This window comes from Molossus molossus, unplaced genomic scaffold (assembly GCF_014108415.1).
Source record: "Molossus molossus isolate mMolMol1 unplaced genomic scaffold, mMolMol1.p scaffold_m16_p_7, whole genome shotgun sequence".
NCBI lineage: Eukaryota > Metazoa > Chordata > Mammalia > Chiroptera > Molossidae > Molossus > Molossus molossus.
Window position 1 is genome coordinate 34,868,924 of NW_023425401.1, and position 27,150 is coordinate 34,896,073.

At 40.0% G+C, this 27,150-nt stretch overlaps 2 protein-coding genes across 10 annotated transcripts in view; one reads left to right on the forward strand and one right to left on the reverse strand.

Annotated features, from left to right (window-relative positions):
• Nucleotides 1-3,720: 3,720 nt before the first annotated feature.
• On the forward strand, nucleotides 3,721-26,738 carry LOC118620048 (lanosterol 14-alpha demethylase). 2 transcript variants are annotated; one of them, XM_036247039.1, is made up of 10 exons: nucleotides 3,721-4,039; nucleotides 5,904-6,002; nucleotides 7,376-7,552; nucleotides 8,896-9,022; nucleotides 10,814-10,988; nucleotides 13,833-13,952; nucleotides 14,368-14,563; nucleotides 18,473-18,568; nucleotides 19,884-20,052; nucleotides 21,994-22,246. In XM_036247039.1, exons 1-10 carry the CDS (start codon nucleotides 3,866-3,868, stop codon nucleotides 22,170-22,172), a joined length of 1,512 nt encoding a protein of 503 aa, XP_036102932.1. In that variant the 5' UTR covers nucleotides 3,721-3,865; the 3' UTR covers nucleotides 22,173-22,246. The 2 variants fall into 2 exon arrangements, with proteins under 2 accessions (XP_036102932.1, XP_036102933.1); XM_036247040.1 differs by lacking the exon at nucleotides 21,994-22,246 and adding an exon at nucleotides 26,710-26,738 and having other exon boundaries at nucleotides 3,737-4,039.
• Nucleotides 26,029-27,150, reverse strand: part of AKAP9 (A-kinase anchoring protein 9) — a 172,669-nt gene continuing 171,547 nt past the window's right edge. For all 8 annotated transcript variants that reach the window (XM_036247033.1, XM_036247035.1, XM_036247034.1 and 5 more), the window contains one exon: nucleotides 26,029-26,571. In XM_036247033.1, the coding sequence (XP_036102926.1) occupies nucleotides 26,537-26,571 (35 nt within the window). In that variant the 3' untranslated portion in view covers nucleotides 26,029-26,536. The remainder of the gene's footprint in view (nucleotides 26,572-27,150) is intronic.

Below are 27,150 nucleotides of genomic sequence, written 5' to 3' on the forward strand. Positions count from 1 at the left end.
TGCGTGTCATGTTTTTTTACACCCATTTCTAAGAGATGATGACTACCACTTTAATACATTTAAATAAAATGTGCCCTGGCCGGTTTGGCTCAGCGGTTAGAGCGTTGGCCTGCAGTCCGGAGAGACCCGGGTTCGGTTCCCGCTAAGGGCACGTACCTCGGTTGCAGTTTGTCCCCGGCCCTGGTTGGTTGTGTGGGTGGCAGCCACTCGATGTGTCCCCTTCACATCGATGTTTCTCTCTCTCTCTCTCTCCCTCCCACTCTATCTGAACAAAATATCAAAAAAAAAATGTCCTCGGTGAGGATAAAAAAAAAAATAATAAAATAAAATGTTAGACACTGTTTTGTTTTGTTTTCTATTTTTCTGGAATTATGATAATTAATTTTAAAAATAAATAATTTCATTAAAAAATTCTGTTATATAATGCTTTTATACAACCCCAGTTTTTAGGTAATAAGGTCATTAGTAACTTTTTTTGTTTTTAAATCCTCACCCGAGGATATTTTTCCATTTATCTTCAGAAAGAGTGAGAGGGAGAGAGAGAGAGAGGGAGAGAGAGGAAGAGAGAAAGAGAGAGAGAGAGAGAGAGAGAGAAACATAGACGTGTGAGAGACACATCAATAGGCTGCATCCCACTAGACCCCGACCAGGGCTGGACTATAACCAAAGTATGTGCCCTTGACCGGAATCAAACCATCGACTCTCCATGGGCCAAAGCTCTAACTGCTGAACCAAATTGGTCAGGGCTCATTAGTAACTGTTATCAGAGCTAGAAAGCTGAAGCAGTTTCTGTTTAGATGCTGGCTTAAACATCGAAATCAGTGTACTATCCCTACTGTTATTTTTGGAGTGGGATAGCTGTTCAACATAAACCAAGGCCAGGGTCAGTAATCCTCTGGTTGAGTGTCCAGATAGGACTGGTGGAGTGGTGTTTTGCCTGTCACGCATGCCTCTCCTATTCTTCTATCTGAAACACTCCTTCCTATGGGGAATCCATTTCATATATTTTAGGTGGAGCTAACCCTGTCATATGTAATCCTCTTTCCCCACCCCTGAAACTACTAATACCAAGGTCTTCTACCCATCTAACTACAGTGAAAGATTCAGGGAAAGCCATTTTACTCAACCCAGGCGATTAAGAATTTCCCTTGGACCTTTCTGCACAGCTATCATGGAAGATGCACTCTTTCTGTTGGCAGGTTATGAGTCTTGGAGTCTTGGTCTATCATGCACAGCTTGTGGTAGTCTGTCTAAGAGCTGGAGGGAGGGAGGGAGAGTGAGAAAGAGAGAGAGAGAGGGAGAGAGAGAGAGGGAGGGAGAGAGAGAGAGCGGAATCTAGCTGTATTAGTCAGGGTTCTCCAGAGAAACAGAACCAACAGGGTATGTATGTGTATATGTATCTTTATTATGTGTAGACTCTGTATTTCAAACCTAGGATTTCCTGGATCCAGGACCTATAGTTGTTGCTTCTCTGATAGACACATGGCTTCTACAACATAAGCATTTCAATAAATGGTACCAGGACAACTGAATATCCACATGCAAAGGAATGAATTTGGAGCCCTGTCTCACAACATATACAAAAATTAAATAAAAATGGATTGGTCCTATACATAAGAGGTAAAACTATAAAACTCTCAGAAGAAAAGACAGGCAGCCCTAGCCAGTTTGGCTCAGTGGCTGGAGCATTGGCCCTCGGACCAAAGGGTCTTGGGTTCAATCTTGGTCAAGGGCATGTGCCTGGGTTGCAGGTTTCCCTGGCCCTGACTAGACCAGGGCTGTGTGGGAGGCAACCAATTGATATGTCTCTCAGTATCAATGTTTCTCTCTCTCTACCTCCCTTTCTCTCTCTCTCTAAAAAATAAAATAAAATAAATAAAAATAACACAGGCATAAATCTTCATGACCTTGGGTTGGGCAATGGTTTCTGGATATGACACCAAAGTGCAAGCAACAGAGAAAAAATAGTGATAATTTGCTGTGCCCTACTATTGTAAAGATATAATTTCAAAGCTACTGTCAGATCTTTTGTCACTGAATAGTATCTGTCAGCAGTAAATAGCCTTATTATTTCAAATGCTCTAGTTGGCATGGTTTGAACCCAGAGGATGCACAATGGGAAACCACTTCTCTGCATAATGTTATGTGACACCTTTGTTAAGAGCAGGGAAATCTGTATGAATTTAGCTGCATTTAGGAAAATGTTTCTCTCCCTTTACTTGGCCTTGCATTATCCTAGAGGTGAGAAATGTTTGTCTTTGGTGTGTGTGTGTGTATTTGATCCAATTATGTATCAGAAAACTACAGGTGTCAAATGGGACAGTTTGGCTTAAGTGCCTCTTATTGAAAAACTCAGAGAAATGTTTTTGCATAACTGTGTCCTGTAAACTGCCCTGCTGGGGAGGGGTAGGGCTGGGGTTTGGGTGTGCGTGGGCTGTGGATTCTAGGGTGAAATCATCTCTTTGGGAGAGGATTTGAGCCCTCCTAAATGGAGATTTTTGTTTTTAATCCTCACCCAAGGATACTTTTGGGGAGAGAAACATTGGTGTGAGAGACACATTGATTGGTTGCTTCCCGCAAGACCCCGACCAGGACGGGGGACCGAACCGCAACCAAGTTACATGCCCTTGACCGGAATCGAACCCAAGACTCTGGCCCGCGGGCCAATGTTCTACCGCTGAACCCAACTAGCCAGGGCTAAAGAGAGATTTTTTTACAGTAGGAATTAAAGAAAGCATCTTCACTGAGGGGCAGCGAACTAAGGCTGTCACTGACGGAGAACCAGACTCTGCCGTGTCCATGAGGAGACTTCCGGTTCTCTTGAACTGTTTCATGTTCTGTTCTTTTTCTTTGACTTTAGAAACAGTCGTAGCATCTGATTCTAGTTTTTCTCTTGGGTTCTAAAATGTTGTTATCTGCAATCCTTCGGTAAAGCCGGCAAAGGAAATTCGTATGTAGATAGCATGGTTGCAGGACTGAACTCCGGCTACGTGTCCAGGATGAGTGGGAACTGTTGGCCCAAACAGGTCACGACAGCCTCTAACGTAAGAATTTAGTTTGGAAAACCTGTTTCCTACAACCCAGCGTACCTAGTGAGCAAGGTTTGTTACCTCTGGCCGGCTGTCAGCGCCTTCACCTTTGTTTTCATCGGGGTGCCTGGGACTGATCTCCTCGTCCCACACCTCAGGCGAGGGAGCCTTTCACAACCTTCCTTTACCGTCTGTTAAGGGCGGTGTGTGGGAGTCCGGAAGACGCCGGGGAGCAGGTCAGGTGCGCGGCCCCGAGCCCGCGAAGGGACCCGGCGCCCAGGCAGGGGCGGCGCTCAAGCCCCCCGCCCCGCTGACGCGACATAGGCTGAGATCACCTCACGCGCGCGGTGCAATCACAGAGCGCGCCGCCGCCTCCTGTCCGACCTCGCGCCCAGCTCTGAGATCCCTCCGCCGGCGCCCTCGGCGGCGTCGTGTCCTGGCACCCCGCATCTAGGGCACACAGGTTCCAGTGGCCCGCGAACCCCAGGGGCGATCTCCTCCTGAACTCACGCCCTGGGCACCCTCTGGACCACCTGGTCCGGAGGTGCAGCCTGCCTTTTCGGGCGCTCTCTCCAGGCGTAAGGAGACCTCGGCGGCATAAAGTCCCCGCTGGGGGCGTGGCCAGCGGCAGGCCCCGCCCCGCCCTGTGACGCACCGAGTGGTGCGCGGGAGTGGGCAGTGAGGGGCGGGCCTGGGATTACTAGGAGACCCGGGGGCCGGGGCGGCGGCCGCCTCGGGACGCCCCTCTGCCGGCTTCTTGCTCCGTAGGTTCGAGGAGCAGCGGCGACCTCGGCCTCCAGCGTCTCCGAAGAACCGAAGCAGCGGGGGCGGCCGGGATGGTGTTGCTGGGCTTACTGCAGGCGGGAGGGTCGGTGTTGGGGCAGGCGATGGAGCAGGTGACAGGCGGCAACCTCCACTCCATGCTACTGATCGCCTGCGCCTTCACGCTCAGCCTGGTCTACCTGCTCCGCCTTGCCATCGGCCACCTCGCCCCACTGCCGGCCGGAGCTGTACGTGCACCCCCGGGGGTCCGGAAAGGGGACACAGCGACCAAGGGAGCGGAAGGGCTGCGGGGGCGGTGACCGCTGCTGTGCTCGGCTGGGCGTTGGCGGGCGGCGGGGGCGCAGGGGGTCCGGGGTAGGTGCCACTGCCCTGGCCGTGCTGGCCTTGGTGCTGACGGTTCTGATTCTGGCAGTGGCCGCGTGTCTGGTCCTGGCCGGGGTCGTGCTTGTCGTGTGTGTGGTCAGAGTGATTCTGTGCGAGCCGCAGTACTCGTGGTTCTAATGGCCATGACAGAACTGGAGGCGAGGCCAGGGCTGCAGTGCCCAGTGCCCTGTAGCCGTACTGGCCGCCCTGGTGGCGATCATCCTGGTGACTGACTGCCCTTGTGTGGTTCAGGGACCTGTGGGCTGTGGCATTGCCCATAAGATGGCAAGATGGCGACTTATGTCAACACGAAGGGGGAATGTCTTCCGTTTGGTAGAGTGGGAGTGACTGGAGTGCTGTAGGGACCGTCCGGTGACGCTAATGAAAGCAGTTTCTCCAAGTTAGTGGCTTTATTGACCACTAGCTTCATGCTTCTATATATGACGAATGCTTCCTTAACCAGCCAACAAGTAGTAGCTTTTATTTTTTTATTTTATTTTATTTTTTTGTTAAAATGATTCTTTATTTTTATTTATTTTTTTTAATCCTCACCCGAGGACATTTTTCCATTTTTTGCACAGATAGAGTGGGAGGGAGAGAGCGGAAGAGAGAGAGAGAGGGAAACATCGATGTGAAAGGGACACATCGAGTGGCTGCCACCTGCACGACCAACCAGGGCCGGGGACAAACTGCAACCGAGGTACATGCCGTTAGCGGGAACCGAACCCGGGTCTCTCCAGACCGCAGGCGGACGCTCTAACCGCTGAGCCAAGTAGTAGCTTTTAAAAACTGTCCTTGCACTGACAATGGAAGGTACAAACTATTGACTAAGTAGTTTATTTATTTTTGTATCCTCACGCAGGACATTTTTCCATTTTTTGTTCAGATAGAGTGGGGGAGAGAGAGAGAGAAACATCGACGTGAAAGGGACACATCAGTGGTTGCCACCCCCATGACCCAAACAAGGCTGGGGACAAACTGCAACTGAGGTACGCGCCCTTAGCGGGAACCGAACCCGAGTCTCTCCAGACTGCAGGCCAACACTCTAACCGCTGAGCCAAACTGGCCAGGGCCTGACCAAGTAGTTTTAAAAATATTTTTTGTTTGAACTGTGACAGGCAGAAGACAGTATTCGTATTTTTCATACACAATGGGATTTTTGAGGAACTGGTATTTATCTTTGGAAAGAAAAATAGCTTTAGCATTTTAAGATTGTTGTTACTACTCTCTGAAGAGTGAATTTGTTAGTACTCCTTAGTATTTAAGACCACTAAAGATTTGAGGAGTCTTTTTCATCATTGCAAGTTTGATTTCCAGGCAGTTCTGGAACTAAAATTGTGAGTGGGAGTGGGAGTAAGTGGTGAAGAAACTACAGTTTGATTTTTCTGGTGTTTTTTTTTTTTTTTTTTTCTTTCTCTTCATGATTAGGAAACTTGCCCAGAGCTACCAATAATATTATTGGACATATTCTGGACAGTGATCAGCATATATAATTGCAATGCCTTTGTTTTTGTGTAGTCATTTATCTTACACCATGTTTTGAGTTTCTGTTCGTTTTACTATGGTTACTCCTAAGATATTTGCATTTTGGCTGTTCTTTATTACTTTTGATGCTTCATTTTTTGATAACTTTTTAGTATTAATGGCAATTTCACTTGTTTGGTCATGAAACTGAACTGGATTTCTCTCTTAAAAAGTGAACTGAAAGTTTGTTGTTTTCTCTTGCAGAAAAGTCCACCATACATTGTCTCTCCAATTCCATTCCTTGGGCATGCCATAGCGTTTGGGAAAAGTCCAGTTGAATTCCTAGAAAATGCATATGAGAAGGTAAGTCTTCCGAATGATTAGAGGAAAAGAAATTAGTGCTTTTCAAAACTTTTAAATGGCAAGACATTAAAAAAATTGTGGCCAAGCTAGTATTTACATATGTTTGATTTCCAAGTCTATGTTTTTAATAATAATCATAAAAGAAAACATTTATATAATGTTTATTATGGCCAAAGCATTCTAATTTTTCTCTAATATACAATATGTATATATAATACATATATAATATATAACACATATTATATATGTATACTCTAATATATAATCTCTAACATATATGTTAATTTATTTAATCTTGACAACAGTTCTATAAAATTGGTACTGTTATTTCCTTCTTTTTTTTTTAACTTTTTTTTTTCTTTACTGATTTTTTAGAATGAGAGGAAGGGGGAGAGAGAGAGAGAGAAATATTGATGAGAGAGAACATTGATTGGCTGTCTCCTACATGACCCTCACCGGGGATTGAGCCCACAACCTGGGTATGTGCCATGACCAGAAATCAAACTGGCAACCTCTTGATGCATGGGTCGATACTCAACCCCTGAACCACACCAGCTGGGCATGTTATTCCCCTTTTATAGATAAGGGAAGCTGAAGCACGTTGTTGGTGAGATAGTGGTAAAACTGAACAAAACAAAACAAAAAACTGATAACTAAATAAACTTTTGGTGTCTTCACATAGCAAGTACTGTAGGTCATATCCTGTAGCTACTCTTGTAAATTTATCTTTAACCTGATTTCCAGGTTAAAGGGGGGAAAATCTATATTCTTAAAGATAGTCATTACAGAATTGTATATAATTTAAAAACTGACACATAGTCCTGGCCGGTTTGGCTCAACAGTTAGAGCATTGGCCTGCGTTCCAGAGAGACCCAGGTTCAGTTCCCGCTCAGGGCACGTACCTTGGTTGCAGTTTGTCCCTGGCCCTGGTTGGTTGTGCGGGTGGCAGCCACTCGATGTGTCCCTTTCACGTTGATGTTTCTCTCTCTCCCTCCCTCCCACTCTGTCTGAACAAAATATGGAAAAAATGTCCTCGGGTGAGGATAAAAAAAAAACGAAAAAACAAAAACTGACACATTACCCATGTCTAACAATGAAAGAATAGTTCATTATTAATATTATGATGTCTATAGTATGTGTATAAGATATTTTCAATATAAACAGTGAAAGGAGCAAAATAAAAATTTTATTTATATTCCATTTGTAACTGGCTGGACATAATTATAAATGTGGACAAAGACTGGGGAAGAATTGCATTAAGGTTTATGAATGTTTTTATTTTCAACAATGTATTGTTTTGTGATTTAAGAAGTTAGTGTCTTAGTGCTGTATGTCTTTTGGTAACGTCACTTTGGGTACTTTTTTCTTTTTAGTATGGACCTGTGTTTAGTTTTACAATGGTGGGCAAGACATTTACTTACCTGCTGGGGAGTGATGCGGCTTCACTGCTTTTTAATAGTAAAAATGAAGACCTGAATGCAGAAGATGTCTACAGTCGTCTGACAACACCTGTGTTTGGGAAGGGAGTTGCATATGATGTGCCTAATCCAGTAGGTGACACTGTTATCTTCAAAAAAGATAAATCTGTACTATAAGAGTTATAGCCAGTAGTGTAATAGTATTTAAAATGTAGAAGCAGTTTATTCCCTGGTTCACAAATCTGAGAATCATGAGATTTAGTAAGGAAAGCCACAGTAACTGACAAGCAGTGGGTGTTTTGTTTTTATAGTGGTTGGCATGGGCTGAGCAATTTTAAAAGGTATCCTATATAAAGAAATAGAATCAGTGATGACTCAGCTTATTGGATTTGAGTGGGTAAAAAGGAAAATCCCATTATTTCATTGGAGAGCCTCCTACCTTCCCATTCCTGCCTAAATTCTAGCACAAGAGCTCTTTTGAGCTAGAGAGCTTTGACATTAGAAGTCTGTGTGATTTCTTTTCCCTGCTAGTCAAATATTAAAGTGCTGCAAGTTGATATAAAACACAAATGAGATAATTTGCCAGTTGCTTATTGTGGGCTCTGACTATGAACATATCACACATTACCCAGTACCCTAGTGACTAATAGTTAAGAGAGTTGACGTGAAATTAAGAGAGTTGACGTGAATAGTTTTTGGGGATGGGGAATTATAGGGGGATGAACTGCTCTCCTCAAGATCCCTAGAAAAAAACCTCTGGTGAGATATATCCAGTTTCTCACACAGCTTATCAGATTCTTAAAATAGAAATGCTCCAAAGGGTTAAAACCATTAGTTGTCTTAATGTGAATTTATTTATTTATTTATTTATTTATTTATTTATTTATTTAGTAGGATGAGTGTTATTTTTATTTTTTTTTTGGTACGTGCCTCTAGCGGGAACTGAACCCGGGACTCTGGTCCACAGGCCGACGCTCCAACTGCTGAGCCAAACCGGCCAGGGCCGAATTTATTTTATTAAGACTATATTATATTATAACTAAACTTTTGGAAGATAGTGTCGGTGCGGAATGATATTTTTGGAAATAGAACAGGAGAACATGTGAGGGAACATAAAAATATTGAAGCATAATGGACCTTAGGGAGATTGCGTTAGCATCTGGGTTGGGTTGGAAGACTAGAAAATAACAGAAGAGGAAAAAGGAGCCCTAGAGTCAGAATTGGAAAAAGAGATAAGGAGGAAGGAAGCCAGGAAGCGTGGGATTCCTAATTTATCATTTGTCTAGGGCCTGTGTAACAGGTGTCTTCTACATGTTACTTCAGATATATACATAAATGCTCTAAGTTCCTTTTACTATTTTTATTTTCAGTTTTTCAGAAGGTTATTTTCTTTGTGTTCAGAGTTATAACCCAAATGGATCTTGTGATAAAACAAAATTGTGTTTTAATGCTGTATGCTCTTAATTTTTTTAAAGGTTTTCTTGGAGCAGAAGAAAATGTTAAAAAGTGGCCTTAACATAGCCCATTTTAGACAGCATGTTTCTATAATTGAAAATGAAACAAAGGAATATTTTCAAAAGTGGGGAGAAAGTGGAGAAAAAAGTAAGCAAGATGTTTTGGTTTTGCATTTGTCCAAATATTTCTACTTTTCTATAACTATAAATGTAAGAATACGTGTGTGTGTGTGTGTGTGTGTGTGTATAAAACAACATAATGTAAAACCATCTTAAATTTAATGGAAAAAACATGCTATGATTACCATGGAGTTAAAAAGACCTGAGAGGAACTGATTATTGCTGCTCACTAGCAAACCTTAAAATGGGTTAACAAATATATTCACCTCATTTGTACAAATAATATAAAAATGGTTCATGATCAGATTTTGAAATAAACAATGTAAAACTTTTGCAAGTTCATTGTAAGATAATTTTTTTACTCCCAATGGGCAAGTAAAAGTCTAAATGATTGAATTATATATGTAATATTGTATGAGAATGATTTATTCTATGAAAAAAGTAAATTTAATACATAAGCTTACCAGAAGTTTGATTTTAGCCCTTTCCAGTAGAAATCTTTAAAAATGTATTATTATATGCATTCTTGAATTATATAATGTATTGAATGTTTGGATTTTCTGGGAATCCAGTCTTTATATTGGACTGCAGTAAGTGTTGCCTCTGGGAGACCATTGTCATGCTCATGGAAGGAAGCAACATCTGCCTCGGGGGCAGCAAGACCTCTGCGTAGGTCACCATGTTCTGGGTCTGGTCTTCAGCTCTATAAAAGGTCCAGAAACTTGATTGAAAAAAAAATACACCTGAAGTTGATGTGATTTATTTTTAACCATACAAAAAGCTGACGTATACAAGAACACTAACTTAAATACAAGTGAGATATAATTATAGTATCAAGAACACCAGAAAATTCCCTGAACTTTTCTTTGTTGGCAAATCTAACTGGAAAGCCAGATGCGAATTGGAATTTCATTGGTGAACATGGAATTAAATAACATGGCATTGCTTGGATAATTTTTATGCCTTAAGTGTCATCCAAATAATGCTTGCCTGATTAATCTGTCCCTGTATTGGGCTATATGAATTGACGGTTGGTTACAGTTTTCTCTTATATATGTGGTCAAGACTTCAATGTTTAGTCCTGCCCTTCCCACTTTTGACCTGGGAAATAATCTATTCTTCAGTTTTAGGACTGCTATTCCTTGGGAAGTACCTCTTTATTGTCTTCATATGCACTAAGTAACCTTTTTTGCTGATTTTGTTATACTGGGACCTTGGACTCAGCCATATTCATTTTTATCTTTATCTTTTCAAGGCGAAGGGCTCATGAGTGAGGTTTTTTTTTTTCTTAATCCTCACCCAAGGATATTTTTCCATTTTTTGTACAGATAGAGTGGGAGGGAGAGAGAGGAAGAGAGAGAGAGAGAGAGAGAGAGAAACATCGATGTGAAAGGGACACATCGAGTGGCTGCCACCCGCACGACCAACCAGGGCCGGGGACAAACTGCAACCGAAGTACGTGCCCTTAGCGGGAACCGAACCCGGGTCTCTCCAGACCGCAGGCCGACGCTCTAACTGCTGAGCCAAACCGGCCAGGGCATGAGTGAGGTTTATAGATGCCTTTGTGGCACTGATTTTGGCTGTCTGGAGGGGTGGGGTGGGATGCTTTCTATCATTTGGTTTCCTGCCTCCCTCTGTTTTGCTGGGTAAAGTAGTCACATATCTGTCTTAAGGTTTTTTGTTGGTATAATAGGACCTTGTTGCTTCTTGAGTTAAGTTTTTATTTTTTCTTCCTTCACAATTTTATATCTCTAAGAAAATGGAACGTTTAAAAAAGAATCCTTGGCGATATTAATGGAAATGACCTTTTCCCCTCTAGATTTGTTTGAAGCTCTTTCTGAGCTCATAATTCTAACAGCTAGCCATTGTTTACATGGAAAGGAAATCAGAAGTCAGCTCAATGAGAAGGTGGCACAGCTTTATGCAGATTTGGATGGAGGTTTTAGCCATGCAGCCTGGCTGTTGCCGGGTTGGCTCCCTTTGCCTAGTTTCAGGTATGGATACAGAAACTACCTTTGGTGATTTAACTTTGTATAATTACTGTAGTGTTGGTATACTTTGTGTTAACAAAAATAAAAATTAAATAGTAAACAAATTGAAGTACAACTTGGCAGTTACTAAATAATCATGGGAATGTACAGTACAGCATAGAGAATATAACGAGTAATATTGTAGTAACTATGAATGGGGCCAGGTGGGTGCTAGACTTACAGGGGGTTCACTTGATAAGTTATATAAATGTCTCACGACTATGCTGTACACCTGAAACTAATATATTGAATGTCAACTGTAATTGAAAAATTTTTAAAAATTAAACATTAAGCAAATAAATTTGGGGAGATTATTAGCCCCCATTCTTCTATAAGTATTCAAGATAGGTTTCTTTATATACTGAGCTCATTTAAGGTAAGTTTCAGCTTATTAAAAAGCTACTTTGTTGTATATCTGTTCTAATATTTTACAGCCTACTTATCTCACATATTCTTTGTACTCAGGAAAGTCTCTGAATTTTACCTAACAGTGATATGGCCCGCTAAGCACTTGTTTGAGACCGTTTGGTAGCATATTGTGAAATTTTTTTGTTTGAGTATTAATGCCTTTCTTTAATTTTCTCTGTCTCCTTGCCAACTGTTGTTTGATTACCTAAATGTCGGGGACCATCTGTGATACAAAGAAATATTGCTTATAGACTTGATGTAAGCTTAGTGCCTTGCATACTTGTAGGCTTTTCTGTACCTTTGTTGATTCTGTTCTGTTCAGGTGAAATGGAGTGAAGTTAAGTTGGTACTTTTCCTTTTGCGTCTACCACTGCTGTATATTTACAGAGTAAAAGGGAGAGCCAGGAGAGGGTCTGGAGCTCTTGGGAATTTATAATACTTTACATTTGTAGGGAGCTTTGTAGTTTTCCAAATGCTTTCCTTCATAATATGTTAGAATATCCAGCACAGCCCTGAGCCTAGAGTTGGGTTCTCCATAAATGTGCATTGAGCCTATCTCCACCTTCCCTATCTCTTGGATGAAGTCAGAAATTCCTGAGCTTGGTATGATAGGCCCTTCACCAGTCTCTCCAGCCCAGTCTTTCTCTGTCTTACCCAATTCAACAGATTCAACCAAATTATTCCATTCATTTTCTTCTCCTTTTTTTTAAATTCTCACCCGAGGATTTTTTTTCCATTTATCTTCAGATAGAGTAGGAGGGAGGGAGAGAGAGGGAAAGAGAGAGAGAAACATTGATGTGAGACAGACACACTGACTGGTTGCTTCCCTCATGACCCTGACCAGGGCCAGGGACGAACTACAACCGAGGTACATGCCTTGACCGGAATCAGACCTGTGACTCACTGGTCTGCAGGCTGATGCTCTAACCACGGAGCAAAACCAGCCAGGGCTCCATTCATTTTCTTTCTTTCTTTTTTTTTTTTCATGCTCACCCGAGGATATTTTTCCATTTTTTTGTACAGATAGAGTGGGAGGGAGGGAGAGAGAGAGAGAGAGAGAGAGAGAGAGAGAGAGAGAGAGAGAGAAACATCGACATGAAGGGACACATCGAGTGGCTGCCACCCGCACGACCAACCAGGGCCGGGGACAAACTGCAACAGAAGTACGTGCCCCTAGCGGGAACCGAACCCGGGTCTCTCCGGACCGCAGGCCGATGCTCTAACCGCTGAGCCAAACTGGCCAGGGCTCCATTCATTTTCTTAAATAGGCCTTATGTTTTCCTGGCTCTGTTGTGTTCATACTGTTAAACTTCACCATCTTCCTCCCTTCTTTCTGTATTATCCTCAGTAATAGTCTTAAAATGAAGCAGGGCAGGGATTTTTATTAGAAGGCTTAATTAAGAGGGGGCTAAGTAGTCAGATTGCTTGGTTTTAAATTTCAGCTCCACTGCTCACTGGCTATGTGATCTTATGCAGCTCTCTGGAAAGTGAGGATAATAGCTTTCACCTTACAGGAGGTCCAAGTGGGTAATTCATATAAAACAGTACCTGCTGCCTAGTGAGCATCCTATTATAAAGGTAAAGTCTGGGGAGTTGAAGTTTGTTTTCTGACTCTGCTAATATTTTTACCCCCTATAACACTTTGTTTTCTCAGAAAATGAAGAGTAGAATCAAATCCTATATGCTGTAGTCATGTTCTAAATCCTACATTTCAATAATCCTAAATAAATCCCAGGTTTCTTCAAATCCTAGATCCTATAGAAGAACCAGAATGACTCATCTACTTCAACAATTACTTTCGTTAAAATCGGAATTTCATGTTAACCTAAAAAGAGTGTACTGCTTTTGCCTGGCTGGTGTGGCTCAGTGATTGGGCATCAACCCATGCACCAAGAGGTCGCCAGTTTAATTCTCCATCAGAGCACACGCCTAGGTTATGGGCCTAATCCCCAGTGGGGGCATGCAGGAGGCGGCCAATCGATGTTCACTCTCATCGATGTCTCTGTCTCTCTCTTTCTCCCTTCCTCTCTCTAAAATCAATAAAGAAAAAAAAAAAAAAGGAGTGTACTGCTTTCTCTCTGTTACACTGAAAAATGATTCTAAAGGCCTAATAATTTCAGTGTTGTTTTAGACCTTTGGTTAGAACACAGGTTGTGTGTTAAGAATCAGGGTCTATATGTTAAAACACTTTTTTTGCCCTTAGGGACCCTAGAAATTCCTATAAATATATGATTTTCATGCTGTCTTTTTTTTATCTTTGTTCTGAGTTTTGTTCGTTATTTTAGAGACATTAAAGTTCGTTAAATAAGGTTTCTTTAAGCTAGGTTATTTTAAAAAGGAATTTGATGCCAGAAAGTACTGCTTTATTTTTTTGAAGTTATTTTCATCTTTCAATTACAGACGCAGAGACAGAGCTCATCGAGAGATCAAGAATATTTTTTATAAGGCAATCCAAAAACGCAGACAGTCGGAAGAAAAAATTGATGACATTCTCCAAACTTTACTAGATTCTACTTATAAGTAAGAGCTGTTCAGATCATATACTAAGCTGAAGTAGGAGATTACACATTAAAACACAGTTAAATAATATGTCTCCAGTTAAAAAATGATGCTAGCAAAATTGGTAACTATGATCATTGGACTTTTTAAATGGATGAGACATAAGTTACTGGGAACCTGTGCCTTACCAGCATTGCAGGGATTGCACATGGTGAAAAGTTTGCTAGGAAACTGTCTTTTATAATCAAAACCATATTTTTTATTGATTTGTCTCTTCCCTAATGGGGAAAAATAAATTCTGACTTCTGATGGGAAAATGCAAGAGACTATTATATATTATACCTGAAAAATGTATTCATTATGACCCTTTATTTAAAGATTGAGGTATGAAATGTGTGCGAGAATGTTAAATTTGTGTGTGTGGTTCACTCTGCAGGGATGGGCGTCCTCTAACAGACGATGAAGTAGCAGGCATGCTTATTGGACTGCTCCTGGCAGGGCAGCACACATCCTCAACTACTAGTGCCTGGATGGGCTTCTTTTTGGCCAGAGACAAGACACTTCAAGAAAAATGTTATTTAGAACAGAAAACAGTCTGTGGAGAGAATCTGCCTCCTTTAACTTATGACCAGGTCTGTTGGATTTTCATTTTTATTGCTGTCTTATTTGAGTATCTGTGGCTAATTTTTAAAGTGGACAATTTGAGTAAGAAAAGCAAAAATAAACATGGTACATCAAACTAAAAATTTTTTGCACAGAGAAAGAAACCATCAATAAAACAATTAGACAGCCCACTGAATGGAAGAATATATTTGCAAATGAAACATTCAATAAAGGATTACTATCCTAAATTTTAAAGGTATTCATATAATTTAATACCAAAAAAAAAAAAAGCAATCTGATTAAAAAATGGGTAGAGGACCTGAGTAGACATTTCTCCAACGAGGACATACAGATGGCCAATAGACATATGAAAAGATGCACAACATCACAAACATCAGGAAATGCAAATTAAAACCACCACCTCACACCTATCAAAATAGCTGTCATCAAAAAATAAGTGCTGGTGAGGATGTGGAGAAAAGGGAACCCTCATGCATTGTTGGTGGGATTACAAATTGGTACAGCCACTATGGAAAACAGGATGGGGATTTCTCAAAAAATTAAAAATAGAGCTGTCATATGACTAAGCAATACCACTTTTGGTTATTTAGCCAAAGAAAACAAAACACTAATTTGAAAAGATATATGCATTCCTATATTCACTGCAGCATTATTTACATTAGCCAAGATATGGAAGCAACCTAGGTGTCTATTGATAGATAAATGGATAAAAAAGATGCAATACACACACACACACACACACACACACACACACACACACACACACGATGGAATATTACTCAGCAAAAAAAGAATGAAATCTTGCCATTTGTGACAAGAGGGTATTTGATGAACCCAGAGGGTATTATACTAAGTGAAGTAAGTCAGACAGAATGGTTTCACTTATTTGTGGAATCTAAAAAAACAGATGAATTAAACAGTCCCATAGATACAGAGAGCAAGTGATGGTTACCAAAGAGAGGGGGTGGGGATTCATGAAAATTTTTAAGAAGAATATAAAAAATAAAGGAGACAATTTGAAATTTTCTGTGTACTATAGATTAATCTGAATAGCTTCTGTTTTTTGAAAATTCCCCATAGTTCTCCCTGAAATGTCCTAATGCTGGATTTGGTTTGCTAGTATGTTGTTGACAATTTGTGCATCTCTGTTTATAAACGTTTATCTGTAGTTTAAAATTTTCTTTTTTAATTCTCACCTGAGGATACATTTTTCCATTTATCTTCAGATAGAGGGGGAGAGAGAGAGACACATTGACTGGTTGCCTCCCACATGACTCCGACCAGGGCTGGGGACCCAACTACAACTGAGATACATGCCCTCACACAGAGTTGAACCCATGACTTTGGTCCACAGGCCGACGTTCTAACTGTTGAGCCAGACCTGCCAGGGCTTTTTTCTTCTTTTTTTTCTTTATTGATTTTAGAGAGAGAGGAGAGGAGAGGGAGAGAGATAGAAACATCGATGAGAGAGAACTTCAATTGGCCACCTTCTGCATGCCCCCCACTGGGGATCAGGCCCACAACCTGGGCATGTGCCCTGACCGGGAATTGAACCAGCGACCTCTTGGTGCATGTGTCTATGGTCAACCACTGAGCCACACCAGCCAGGCTGATCTGTAGTTTTAATGTGATGTGTGTGATAGATTTTGGTATCAGAGTAATACACATCTCACAGAGTGATTCTGGAAGTGTTCCCTTCTCTTTTATTTTTTGGAAGAGTTTGTGAAGGATTGGTGGTATTTCTTTCTTACGTGTCTAATAGATTTCACCAGAGAAGCTATCTGTGTGCTTTTCTTTGTGGGAAGTTTTTTGATTAGTAATTCAGTCTCTTTAATTTGTTACAGGTTTATTCATATGTTCTATTTCTTCTTGAGTTAGTTTTGGTAGTTTGTGTCTTTCTAGTAATTTATCCATTTAAATCTAGATTACCTAATTTGTTGGCCTACAATTGTTATAGTATTCTTTTGCAATCCCTTTTATTTCTTTAATATTTATTTATTTATTTTTTATCCTCACCCGAGGACATTTTTCCATTTTTTGTACAGATAGAGTGGGAGGGAGAGAGTGGGAGGGAGAGAGAGGAAGGGAGAGAGAGAGAGAAACATCGACATGAAGGGACACATCGAGTGGCTGCCACCCGCACGACCAACCAGGGCCGGGGACAAACTGCAACCGAAGTACGTGCCCTTAGCGGGAACCGAACCCGGGTCTCTCCGGACCGCAGGCCGACGCTCTAACTGCTGAGCCAAACCGGCCAGGGCCCTTTTATTTCTTTAAGGTCAGTAGTAATGTCTTCTCTTTCATTTCTGATTTTAATTAACTTTGAAAATAATAGCTTAATTGATATATAGTTCACATACTTTTATAAAATGATTCATTTAAAGTGTAGAATTTATTTATTTTTATCCTTAGCGGAGGACATTTTTCCATTTTTGTTCAGATAGAGTGGGAGGGAGAAAAAGGAAGAGAGAAAGAGCTGGAATCATCAATGTGAAAGGGACACATCAAGTGGCTGCCTCCTGCACAACCCCAACCAGGGCCAGGGACAAATAGCAATCAAGGTACATGCCTTTGACTGGAATTAAACCCGCGACTCATTGATCCATGGGTCGACGCTCTAACTGCTGAGCCAAACCAGCCAGGGTACAATTTACTTATTTTTAAATATATTTGTAGTTGTGAAATCATCACAATTTAATTTTAGAACATTTACATCACTTCCAAAAGAGAGCCTGTACATGTTAGCAGTTACTCTCTATTTTCCCTGTGCCCTACCCTTGGCAACCACTCATCTACTTTTTATCTCTATGGATTTGCCTATTTTGGACATTTCATATAATGACCACATTCATATAACAGTTGGCCTCATTTATTGCTATTAATCACTTCCAGACTCCATGATAAATGAATTTCCACGCAGTAGGATTCTTTATTTATATACAGTCGTCCCTCGCCACTTCGGGCTTCGACTTTAGTGGCTTCACTCTATCGCCTTTTTTTCAAATATAGCATAGTATAGTATAGTATTTGAAAAAACCACAATAGAGTGAAGCTGTGAAAGTCGACGTGCGAAGTGGCGAGGGACAACTGTAATATGTGGTCTCTTGTGACTGGCTACTTTAACTTAATATGTTCAGTGTTAATCCATGTATTATATATTAGTACTTCACTCTTTTTTATTGCCCAGTAATAGTCCATCATTTGGATATACCACATTTTTTTTTTTTTTTTTAATTCTCACCTGAGGACACTTTTGCATTTATCTTCAGACAGAATGGGAGGGAGAGAGGGAGGAAGCGAGAGGGAGGAAGAGAGAGAGAGAAACATCAATGTGAGAGAGATACATTGAGTGTTGTCACCCACACAACTCCAACCCAGGTCAGGGACAAACTGCAACCGAGGTATGTGACCTTAGTGGGAACTGAACCCCGGGCTCTCTGGACTGCAGGTTGATGCTCTAACCGCTGAACCAAACTGGCCAGGGCGACCACATTTGTTTATCCATTGAATAGTTGATGGACTTTTGAGTTGTTTCTACCTTTTGGCTATTATCAATAATTCTAAATATTTACAGGTTTTTCAAAAGCTGACATTGCTATTTTTCATTTTTTAGATGAATTTTTGTAGGTCCTTACTATGCCACTCTTCAGGGTGATTGCCTCTTTTTCTGTTATCTTCCCCTCTTCTCCCTTGTTGAGCTTGGACAGCACTAGAACAAGATTATCCCAGCTACCTTGAAGCAGTTACCTCTGCACTTCTATCCAGAATATAAGCTATTTTGTAATAACCCAGGAAAAATAAATTTAACTTAAAATTAACTAAATAAAATAAATTTTAATATATAAAATATTTAAGTTAAAATAATGTTGAAGTATGTTAAATAGTTATAAAACTCAGGAAATGTTTTCTCTTTTAAGCTCAAGGATCTAAATTTAATTGATCGCTGTATAAAAGAAACATTAAGACTTCGACCTCCTATTATGACCATGATGAGAATGGCCAAAACTCCTCAGGTGAGTGTCTTGGTTAGATTTTCCCTTCTATGCCCCCAATTTTAATATCAAAAAGATGAGTTCCTGAAGGAGAATTTATTAAATTAAAAAACGAGAATAATATTCACTTTTACCTAATTTTTAAAGTTTACATATTGTAAATATATAAATATTTTCACATAATTGCAAACAGTATACAAGCTAATATGTTCTCTGCATTTTTATTTAACGATTAGAGTTATTAAAATTTTTTTTGTTAATCCTCACCCAAGGATATTTTTCCATTAATTTTTAGATAGAGGGAAAGGGAGGGAAGGAGAAACATTGATGTGAGAGAGACACATCAATGTGTTGCCTCTTGCACTATCCCAACTGGGGCCAGGGTCTGAACCTGCAACCCAAGCACGTACCCTTGACCATGAATTGAGTTTGAGACTCTCTGGTCCATGGGCCCTGCCGCTCTTTAACGATGAGCCAAACCAGTCAGGGCATAATAGGAATTTTTATTTTATTTATTTTTTAACCTCACCCGAGGACATTTTTTCGTGTTTTTGTTCAGATAGAGTGGGAGGAAGAGAGAGGAAGAGAGAGAGAAAGAAACATCGATGTGAAAGGGACACATCAAGTGGTTGCCACCCGCATGACCCAACCAGGGCCGGGGACCAACTGCAACTGAGGTACGTGCCCTTAGCGGGAACAGAACCCGGGTCTTTCTGAACTGCAGGCCCATGCTCTAACCACTGAGCAAAACTGGCCAGGGCATAATTAGGGTTTTTTAAATGGAAGTAAATATTTTACTTACTTTAAAAAAATAACATGTTTTGTTGTAAAAAAATTCCAACTATGAAAGTGTAAAAGTTAAATTATGGAAAGGCTCCTTGAAATCCCACCCCTACCTTCTAGGAATTATGACTTTTGTGTATATACTTGTAGCCCAATTTTAGGTCATTTGGAAATCATCTTGAGTTAAAATAATTTTTTGCTGGCCTATCATCTAGCTAGTTTTAAAATATATGTATATCTGATGTATATTAATGCTTTATTGCACAATGACCTGATATTTGAAAGAATGTATTTAAATTATCTAATGAGCCCGGCTGGTGTGGCTCAGTGTTTGAGCATTACCCATGCACCAAGAGGCCGCCAGTTCAATTCCTGGTCAGGGCACATGCCCAGGTTGTGGGCCCGATCCCCAGTGAGGGGCATGCAGGAGGCAGCCAATCCATGTTCTCGCTTATTGATGTTTCTCTCTCTCCCTCTCCCTTCCTCTCTAAAATCAATAGAGAAAAAAATTTAAAAAATAAGTTATCTAATGATGTTTTGTTTTTATTTGTAGACTGTGGCAGGGTATACCATTCCTCCAGGACATCAGGTGTGTGTTTCTCCCACTGTCAATCACAGACTTAAAGACTCATGGAGTGAACGCCTGGACTTTAATCCTGATCGCTACTTACAGGACAATCCAGCATCAGGAGAGAAGTTTGCCTATGTGCCATTTGGAGCTGGTAAGATGATTATATTTTATATTTGAAATATTTGTTCAACTTGTCAGATGTTACCAGAACAAAAATAATCCATGTGAATTTTATCATCTGTCCCTTCCTAATAGGGGCATTTTTGCAAATGTGTAATTTTTTTCCCATACCAGTTTTCTGAGGACATTATCTGGGTTCCTACAATTCAGTTCAGTTCTGACAATCTCTACTTGGGGTTAGCACAGACCCCATTGGTTAAAGGCTCAGTCCCACAAGACTACTCCCCTCCCCCACTAATTGCAAGTCTTCTGACCAACGGTTATAAATCAGAGATTCTCTCATTTCCCTTCTTGGGGTTCCATAATTTGTTAGAACAGCTTACAGAACTCAGAAAACAGTTTACTTACTAGACCAGATACAACTCAGGAATAGCCTGGCTGAAGAGGTGCATGAGGGAAGAGGCACAGAGCTGCCACGCCCTCTCTGGGTATGCCACCCTTCCAGCACCGCCATGTGTTCACCAACCTGAAAGCTCTTAGAACACCCCTTGTATTTAAGGATTTTTGTGGAGGCTTCATCACAAAGGAAAGATTGATTAAATCATTGGTCATTTGTGCTGCATTCAACCTTCAGCCCCTCTCCCTCCTGTAAGTCAGGGTGTCTGGCTGAAAGTTCCACCCCTGTAATCATGTGCTTGGTTCCTCTGACAGCCAGCCTCCATCCTGAGGGGCTTTCCACAGTCCCCTCATTAACAAACTCCAGTGTGGCTGAAAGGGGCTTGTTATGAACAAAAGGCTCCTTGTTCTTTTCACTTAAGAAATTCCAAGGGTTTGAGGAGCTCTTTGCCAATGACGGGAGGAAGAATAAGTATATATTTCTTAATACAAATTACATACAGCAGTTGCTGTACCTTTAGTATTGAAGTCAGATTTGAAGTCAGTTTAAGTCCTCCAACTTGGGTTTTTTCAGGATCACTTTGGATATTCTAGGTCCTTTACATTTCCATGTGAATTTTAGAATCATCTTGTCAGTTTTTATGTGCATATATCCAGTTTGTTTGTTTTTTCTCACCCAAGGATATTTTTACATTTATCTCCAGATAGAGAGGGAGGCAGAGAGGAAGGAAGAGAGAGACAGAGAGAAACATCGATGTGAGAGAGATACAATGATTGGTTGCCACCTGCACAACCCAACCAGGGTCGGGGACAAACCACAACCAAGGTACATGCCCTTGACCAGAATCAAACCCGTGACTCCTTGGTCCAAGGGCTGACGCTCTAACTGCTGAGCCAAACCAGCCAAGGCTATGTGTATATATCCTTTCAAATTTTGATCTCAGTATGTGTTGCTATTTGGAGTTTATTAAATGCCCTTTTCTTCCACTGTCATTTGAAATGGCATTTAAAGTTTTGATTGGAAGGTTTATATTGACTTTTAACTAACTAGGTAGGGCTCTCTTGGGAGAGAAGCTAAGAATATTCTAATATATTGCCAAACTAGAGTAGTATTGTGTATTTCAAACCTTACATATATTTAACCTATGTAGATGTTAAGTTTCAAAAATAGTATCTGGAAGAGTCATATAAATTACCCAAGTGCTGTTTCCTCTAAAAACAGATGTTGAAAACCTCCTGGGATTTTTATTAACTATTTATATTCTTTTTAAAAAATGTATTATTTTTTTAATCCTCACCCGAGGATTAAATTGTTTCTTTTAAAACAATTTTTTTTAATTGATTTTAGAGAGAGAGGGAGAGAGAAAGAAACATATACCGTTCAGGGCATGGGTGACATTCCAACTATCTGAGTCATACTACCAGGGTTATGTTCTTGTTTTATGTGAAAAGAATGTCATCTTTTTATTATAATATCTGCTCTTCGCCTAAACTGTATCTAAACAAATTTCATCACTCCAGGCTAAAAGAAAAGAAAGAATTTCAGCTGAATCTTATGAAAACTTTTTTTTTGTAGGGCGTCATCGTTGTATTGGGGAGAATTTTGCTTATGTTCAAATCAAGACAATTTGGTCCACTATGCTTCGTTTATATGAATTTGATCTCATCAATGGCTATTTTCCCTCTGTGAATTATACAACCATGATTCACACCCCTGAAAACCCAGTTATCCGATACAAACGAAGATCAAAATGAAAAATGCTGCAAGGAAAAAGTATATGAGTCATCACTGTAAACAGCATTTGAAGAGAATGAAGTTGATGAAACAACTTAGTGTACTCTTGTTTGAGTGTGTTACTTTAAAAGACAGCCAACTTAACGATTTTTGTATTTTCTTAATGATTCCATAAAATCTAATGGCATTTGAGACATGTCCTAATAGTTTTACGATGGATATTTACTACACATGCTTTATTTAAGGAAACCAAGCTCATTAGTAAAAAAATTATTTGGGAGGATCTTACAGCAGATTCTAAATAACATAATTTCTAGGTATTTATTTTAAAAGCATACATAGCTCTTGGCAGGTAAGTTCAGGGTATTCAAATCTCGGACTAGATCTGCAAGTATAAAAGCCCAATGAGATACTTGGAAGCCTTAGTTTATTTATTCATTATTCATGTAATGTTTGGGTGTGTGAGGATGGGTGGGTAGGGAATAAGCTCACACCTAAAGCTTTGGAAAAAGAATCCTATTCATTGTTTTGGTATGATGATAATTAGCTGGAGTGGAGCTTTGTTGTAGGAAAATAGGTCCTTAGGAAGTATTGTCTTATAGGAAATAGAGGAAGATCTATGGTAATGGCTTAATTACATTTCCTAAATAATATAATTATTAATTCTAAATACTGCTTGCATTGACTTGATCTAATTACTAAATACTTCATCTACCTGATAAATTTGTATCTGGTTCCACATGATCACATCTGTGTGAGAATCCAAAATAAAGGTGGTTCCCTGCTTTCTCTCCAGAATCTATTTAGGGATGTTTTTGCTACTAGTTCTGTTTACTAAAATTTAATTTAGGTCAACAAGTTTTGTTTTTGTAAAAATATAAAATCTGAGAAGGGAACTCTGCTTTTAAGATAAGGGTGATATGAAACAGGGTCCTTGAATAGTATCATCGGTCACATTCTGTGAAGGCTGTGTCCAAGAATCAACTCAAATTATAGCTGGGGGCCTGACTCTATACCTGTAATTGACCACATTGTCTGCTTTTACTAAATAAGGCCAAAATATTTTCCCTTGTGTATAATACTTGTTTAAGAGGCTGGAGGACGCATATTAAACTCTCTCTCATTGTTAGTTTTTCACATTAAAATTATTTTTGAGAAAAATATAGTCTGAATTCATGAATTGTAAAGCATGTGTGTTTTAGTGATTAGAATTTAGGAATCTAGGAACTTGGATGGAAAAAAAAAATTCCATCCTTATGTGTATTTTTTTTATTTTTTATCCTCACCCGAGGATATTTTTCCATTTTTTGTACAGATAGAATGGGAGGGAGAGAGAGGAAGAAAGAGAGAGTGAGAAACATCAACGTGAAGGGACACATCAAGTGGCTGCCACCCGCATGACCAACCAGGGCCGGGGACAAACTGCAACCGAAGTACGTGCCCTTAGCGGGAACCAAACCCGGGTCTCTCCTGACCGCAGGCCGACGCTCTAACCGCTGAGCCAAACTGGCCAGGGCCATCCTTATGTGTATTAATTTCACACTGTAATTTAGTATCTCCTTTATTTAAGAATCTAGGCAACAAACCACACTAGTATTAGGAGTACCCAGATATTTTCCTATCACATTATAGACGTTGTAGATCTTGAAGTATCTTTTACTCTCATGACTACTTTGAAATTATGTTAATTGTTAGATCTTACTTATTTTTATTTTTTTTATCTTCACCCGAGGATATTTTTCCATTTTTTATTCAGACAGAGTGGGAGAAAGAGAGAGAAACATCGACGTGAAAGGGACACATCGAGTGGCTGCCACCTGCACGACCAACCAGGGCCGGGGACAACTGCAACCGAAGTACATGCCCTTAGCGGGAACTTTACCCGGGTCTCTGGACTGCAGGCCAATGCTCTAACCGCTGAACCAAACCGGCCAGGGCTAGATCTTATTTCTTTAAACTTAAATGTCATATCACAAAAAATTTTTAGTTTCACCATTTCTATATAACTGGTTTCCTTTACAATCCTACATATTTATTTCATGTCTTTAAAAATCATTATTCTGCCCTGGCCAGTTTTGCTCAGTGGTTAGAGCTTCGGCCTGCGGACAAAGTTAATGCAAGCAGTCTTGGGTTCGATTCCCAGTCAAGGGCAAGTACCTGGGTTGCAGGTTTGACCCAGGCCCTATGGGGGAGCCAATCAGTTGGTGTGTCTCTCTCTCACATCGATGTTTCTCTCCTGCCCCTGGTTTCCTCTTTTCTACTCTAAAAAATCAATGGAAAAATATCCTCAGTTGAGGATTAACCATACCATCACCAAAAAAGCTTGTTATGAGAAGAGACCCATAGTTTTACAACAAAGCTTGATAGGTTCATGGCACAAATAAAGTTAAAACCCCGAGGAAAGGCTACTCTATGTCTGGTGAGTAGTTTGAGACTAATAGACTTACTTTCTAATCATAGACTATTGATAAGCATCAACAAGCTGAACAGCAGAAGCCTAATGTCATGAAGAGGGCTGATGGTTAAACAATGGGAGTGAACAGAGACTGATCAGAACACTTGTCTACCTGCTCCTTCTTTCTCAGCAAAATAGCAAGCTTTGAAAGGTTTTAACCACAACCCTCACCTTCAATTATCTGCTTTAGAATACATTTGTTGCCCTGGCCAGTTTTGCTCAGTGGTTAGAGCGTCGGCCTGCGGTCCAGAGAGACCCAGGTTCGGTTCCCGTAAGGGTACGTACTTCGGTTGCAGTTTGTCCCCAGCCCTGGTTGGTTGTGCAGGTGGCAGCCACTCTGTGTGTCCCTTTAACATCTCTCTCTCTACCTCTCTCTCCTTCCCACTCTATCTGAACAAAAAATGGAAAGGTGTCCTCTGGTGAGGATAAAAAATAAATAAAAATATAAAATACATTTGTTATTTCTAGAACTCTTATCAGAACCCAGCTGCTAATAGGGACAATGTAGTTACTATGAAATCTTCAAGACTAGAATTTGTTTCCATTGCTTGTGTTGGTATAAATCATAGAATACCCAATGGTAAGACAAAAATCTGCTTATAAGTATCAAATACTACTATTCTTGCTGTTTTAATGAGTTGTTGCCGTATTATCAGAGAGGACTCTAAGAAATAACTGCGAGATTCCCAATATGTATTTGGCTTAGACAGAAACACTTTCATTCTATTGTACTGTGGTTAATAAAATTTAAGGTTATTTGAGTTAAATGAGTTCTACATCATCTTCGTGGACATGGCTTGTTAGGACACACCTTTGGACACAAGTAACATTAAAAGAGCAAATAAGAATCAGGAAAATATCAATATAGCTTTAAAAAAATACTATACAGATATAAAATTGATACAAAGGCACAATGAAAATTCTTCAATGGAGAGAAAAATCCATATCATATCTGTAAGATTAGGAGAACTTTCTGAATCTCTAAATCCTACATATTCCCGATAAGTAATGAGGTAATAAACACTGCCAGTTTGTGCTCCCCCCCAATTCATATGTTAAAACTGAATCTCTAATTTGTTGGTATTCAGAAGTGGGGCTTTTGCAGGGTGATTACATCATGGGGAGCTCTCATGAACAGGTAGTACTCTTATAAGAGATTCAAAGAGCTCCCTTGCCCTTCTGCAGTATGAGGACACAGCAAGAAGATCCAGTCTGAGTGTGGAAGTGGGTCCCACCAGTTACCAAATCTGCTGGCACCTTGATCTTGGACTTCCCGGCCTCCAGAACTGTGAAAAATAAATATCTGTTGTTCACAAGCACACAGTCTACGGCATTTTGTTAGAGCGGCCGGAACGGACGAAGACGCACCAAGAACTATGGCTTAAATGAATTAAAATGAAGACGGTTCAAATAGTGTGGTTAAAATGGTGAAGTCATTTTTATTTCAGTACTTGACAAAATACCCCATAAAATTCAAAACTTCTACCATTATACAAAAATAGGTCTCTACAAGTGATATCTGTCATCATCACCAGTAGCAAATATATTAGGCAGAAACAGGTAACTTCAGTAGCCTTATAAGAAAAGTGCAGGACACCTCAAGCTACACATTCAGCAGTGTCATAATGCGCAAAAGTTTAATCTTGTCACCCATTTGATAAATACACTAAGTTTATAATTTAACCATTTAAATTAGCATTCCACAAATACACATGTAATTGAAATGATTATTGTGCATGAATACATACACAATGCTTATATGTACAAATTCCAGTTTGTTTTCATGTGCTGGCAAGGGATTTGTATACAATCATAAGCTGTGTTCGTGTTGGTCCCATCGAATATCCACAATACAAAAGCACAAAAGAACCATTGGTTTACAAAAGGGAATTTGCTTAAAATCACTTCGATTCATGATGTTTCAAAGGATTATCTTCTCATGCCAGCATGAAAATGAGTGGAACCTGTGAGAGAAAACCAGGATAGATAAGTGACTTCAGATTAGATTGTCACCTGTACCAGAGGGTAATAGTAAATGACTTACATTTATGTAAATGATTTACATTTATATAAAAATAATGGTTTTTATTTTCCTAAAAAAGGTCTTCATACTTGAACAGATTGTTAAAAGAGATTTTGAATATATATTTAAAAGTCATTGTGGCAGGCTCTGTATCAAGGTAAGAAAACTAATGTTAAGATTCTTTTTTTTGTATATCATTTGTTTTATTATTTATTTTATTTCTATATTTTTTCATCTTTATTGTTGAGAGAATTACAGATGTCCCCCGCTAATACCCCCCTTCATCCAGTTCCCACCCCACCCTGGGCCTTCACCACCCTACTCTCTGTGCCCATGGGCAATGCACACATGCATATAAGTTCTTTGGTTAATCTCTTTTCAACCCACCTCCCCCCTTCCCTATGAGATTCTCTCTCTCTCTCTTTTTTGTTAATCCTCACCTGAGGATATGTTTCCACTGATTTTTACATAGAGTGGAAGAGAGGGAGAAAGAAAGAGAAACACTGATGTGAGAGACACA

What these genes read in the sequence shown, in the direction of transcription:
- LOC118620048 (XM_036247039.1), top strand. Translation starts at nt 3,866, where the DNA reads ATGGTGTTGCTGGGCTTACTGCAGGCGGGAGGGTCGGTGTTGGGGCAG. An exon ending in GGGAGAAAGTGGAGAAAAAA is followed by an intron (nt 9,023 to 10,813) that starts GTAAGCAAGATG and finishes TTTCCCCTCTAG; the next exon opens with ATTTGTTTGAAGCTCTTTCT. An exon ending in CTCCTTTAACTTATGACCAG is followed by an intron (nt 14,564 to 18,472) that starts GTCTGTTGGATT and finishes TTCTCTTTTAAG; the next exon opens with CTCAAGGATCTAAATTTAAT.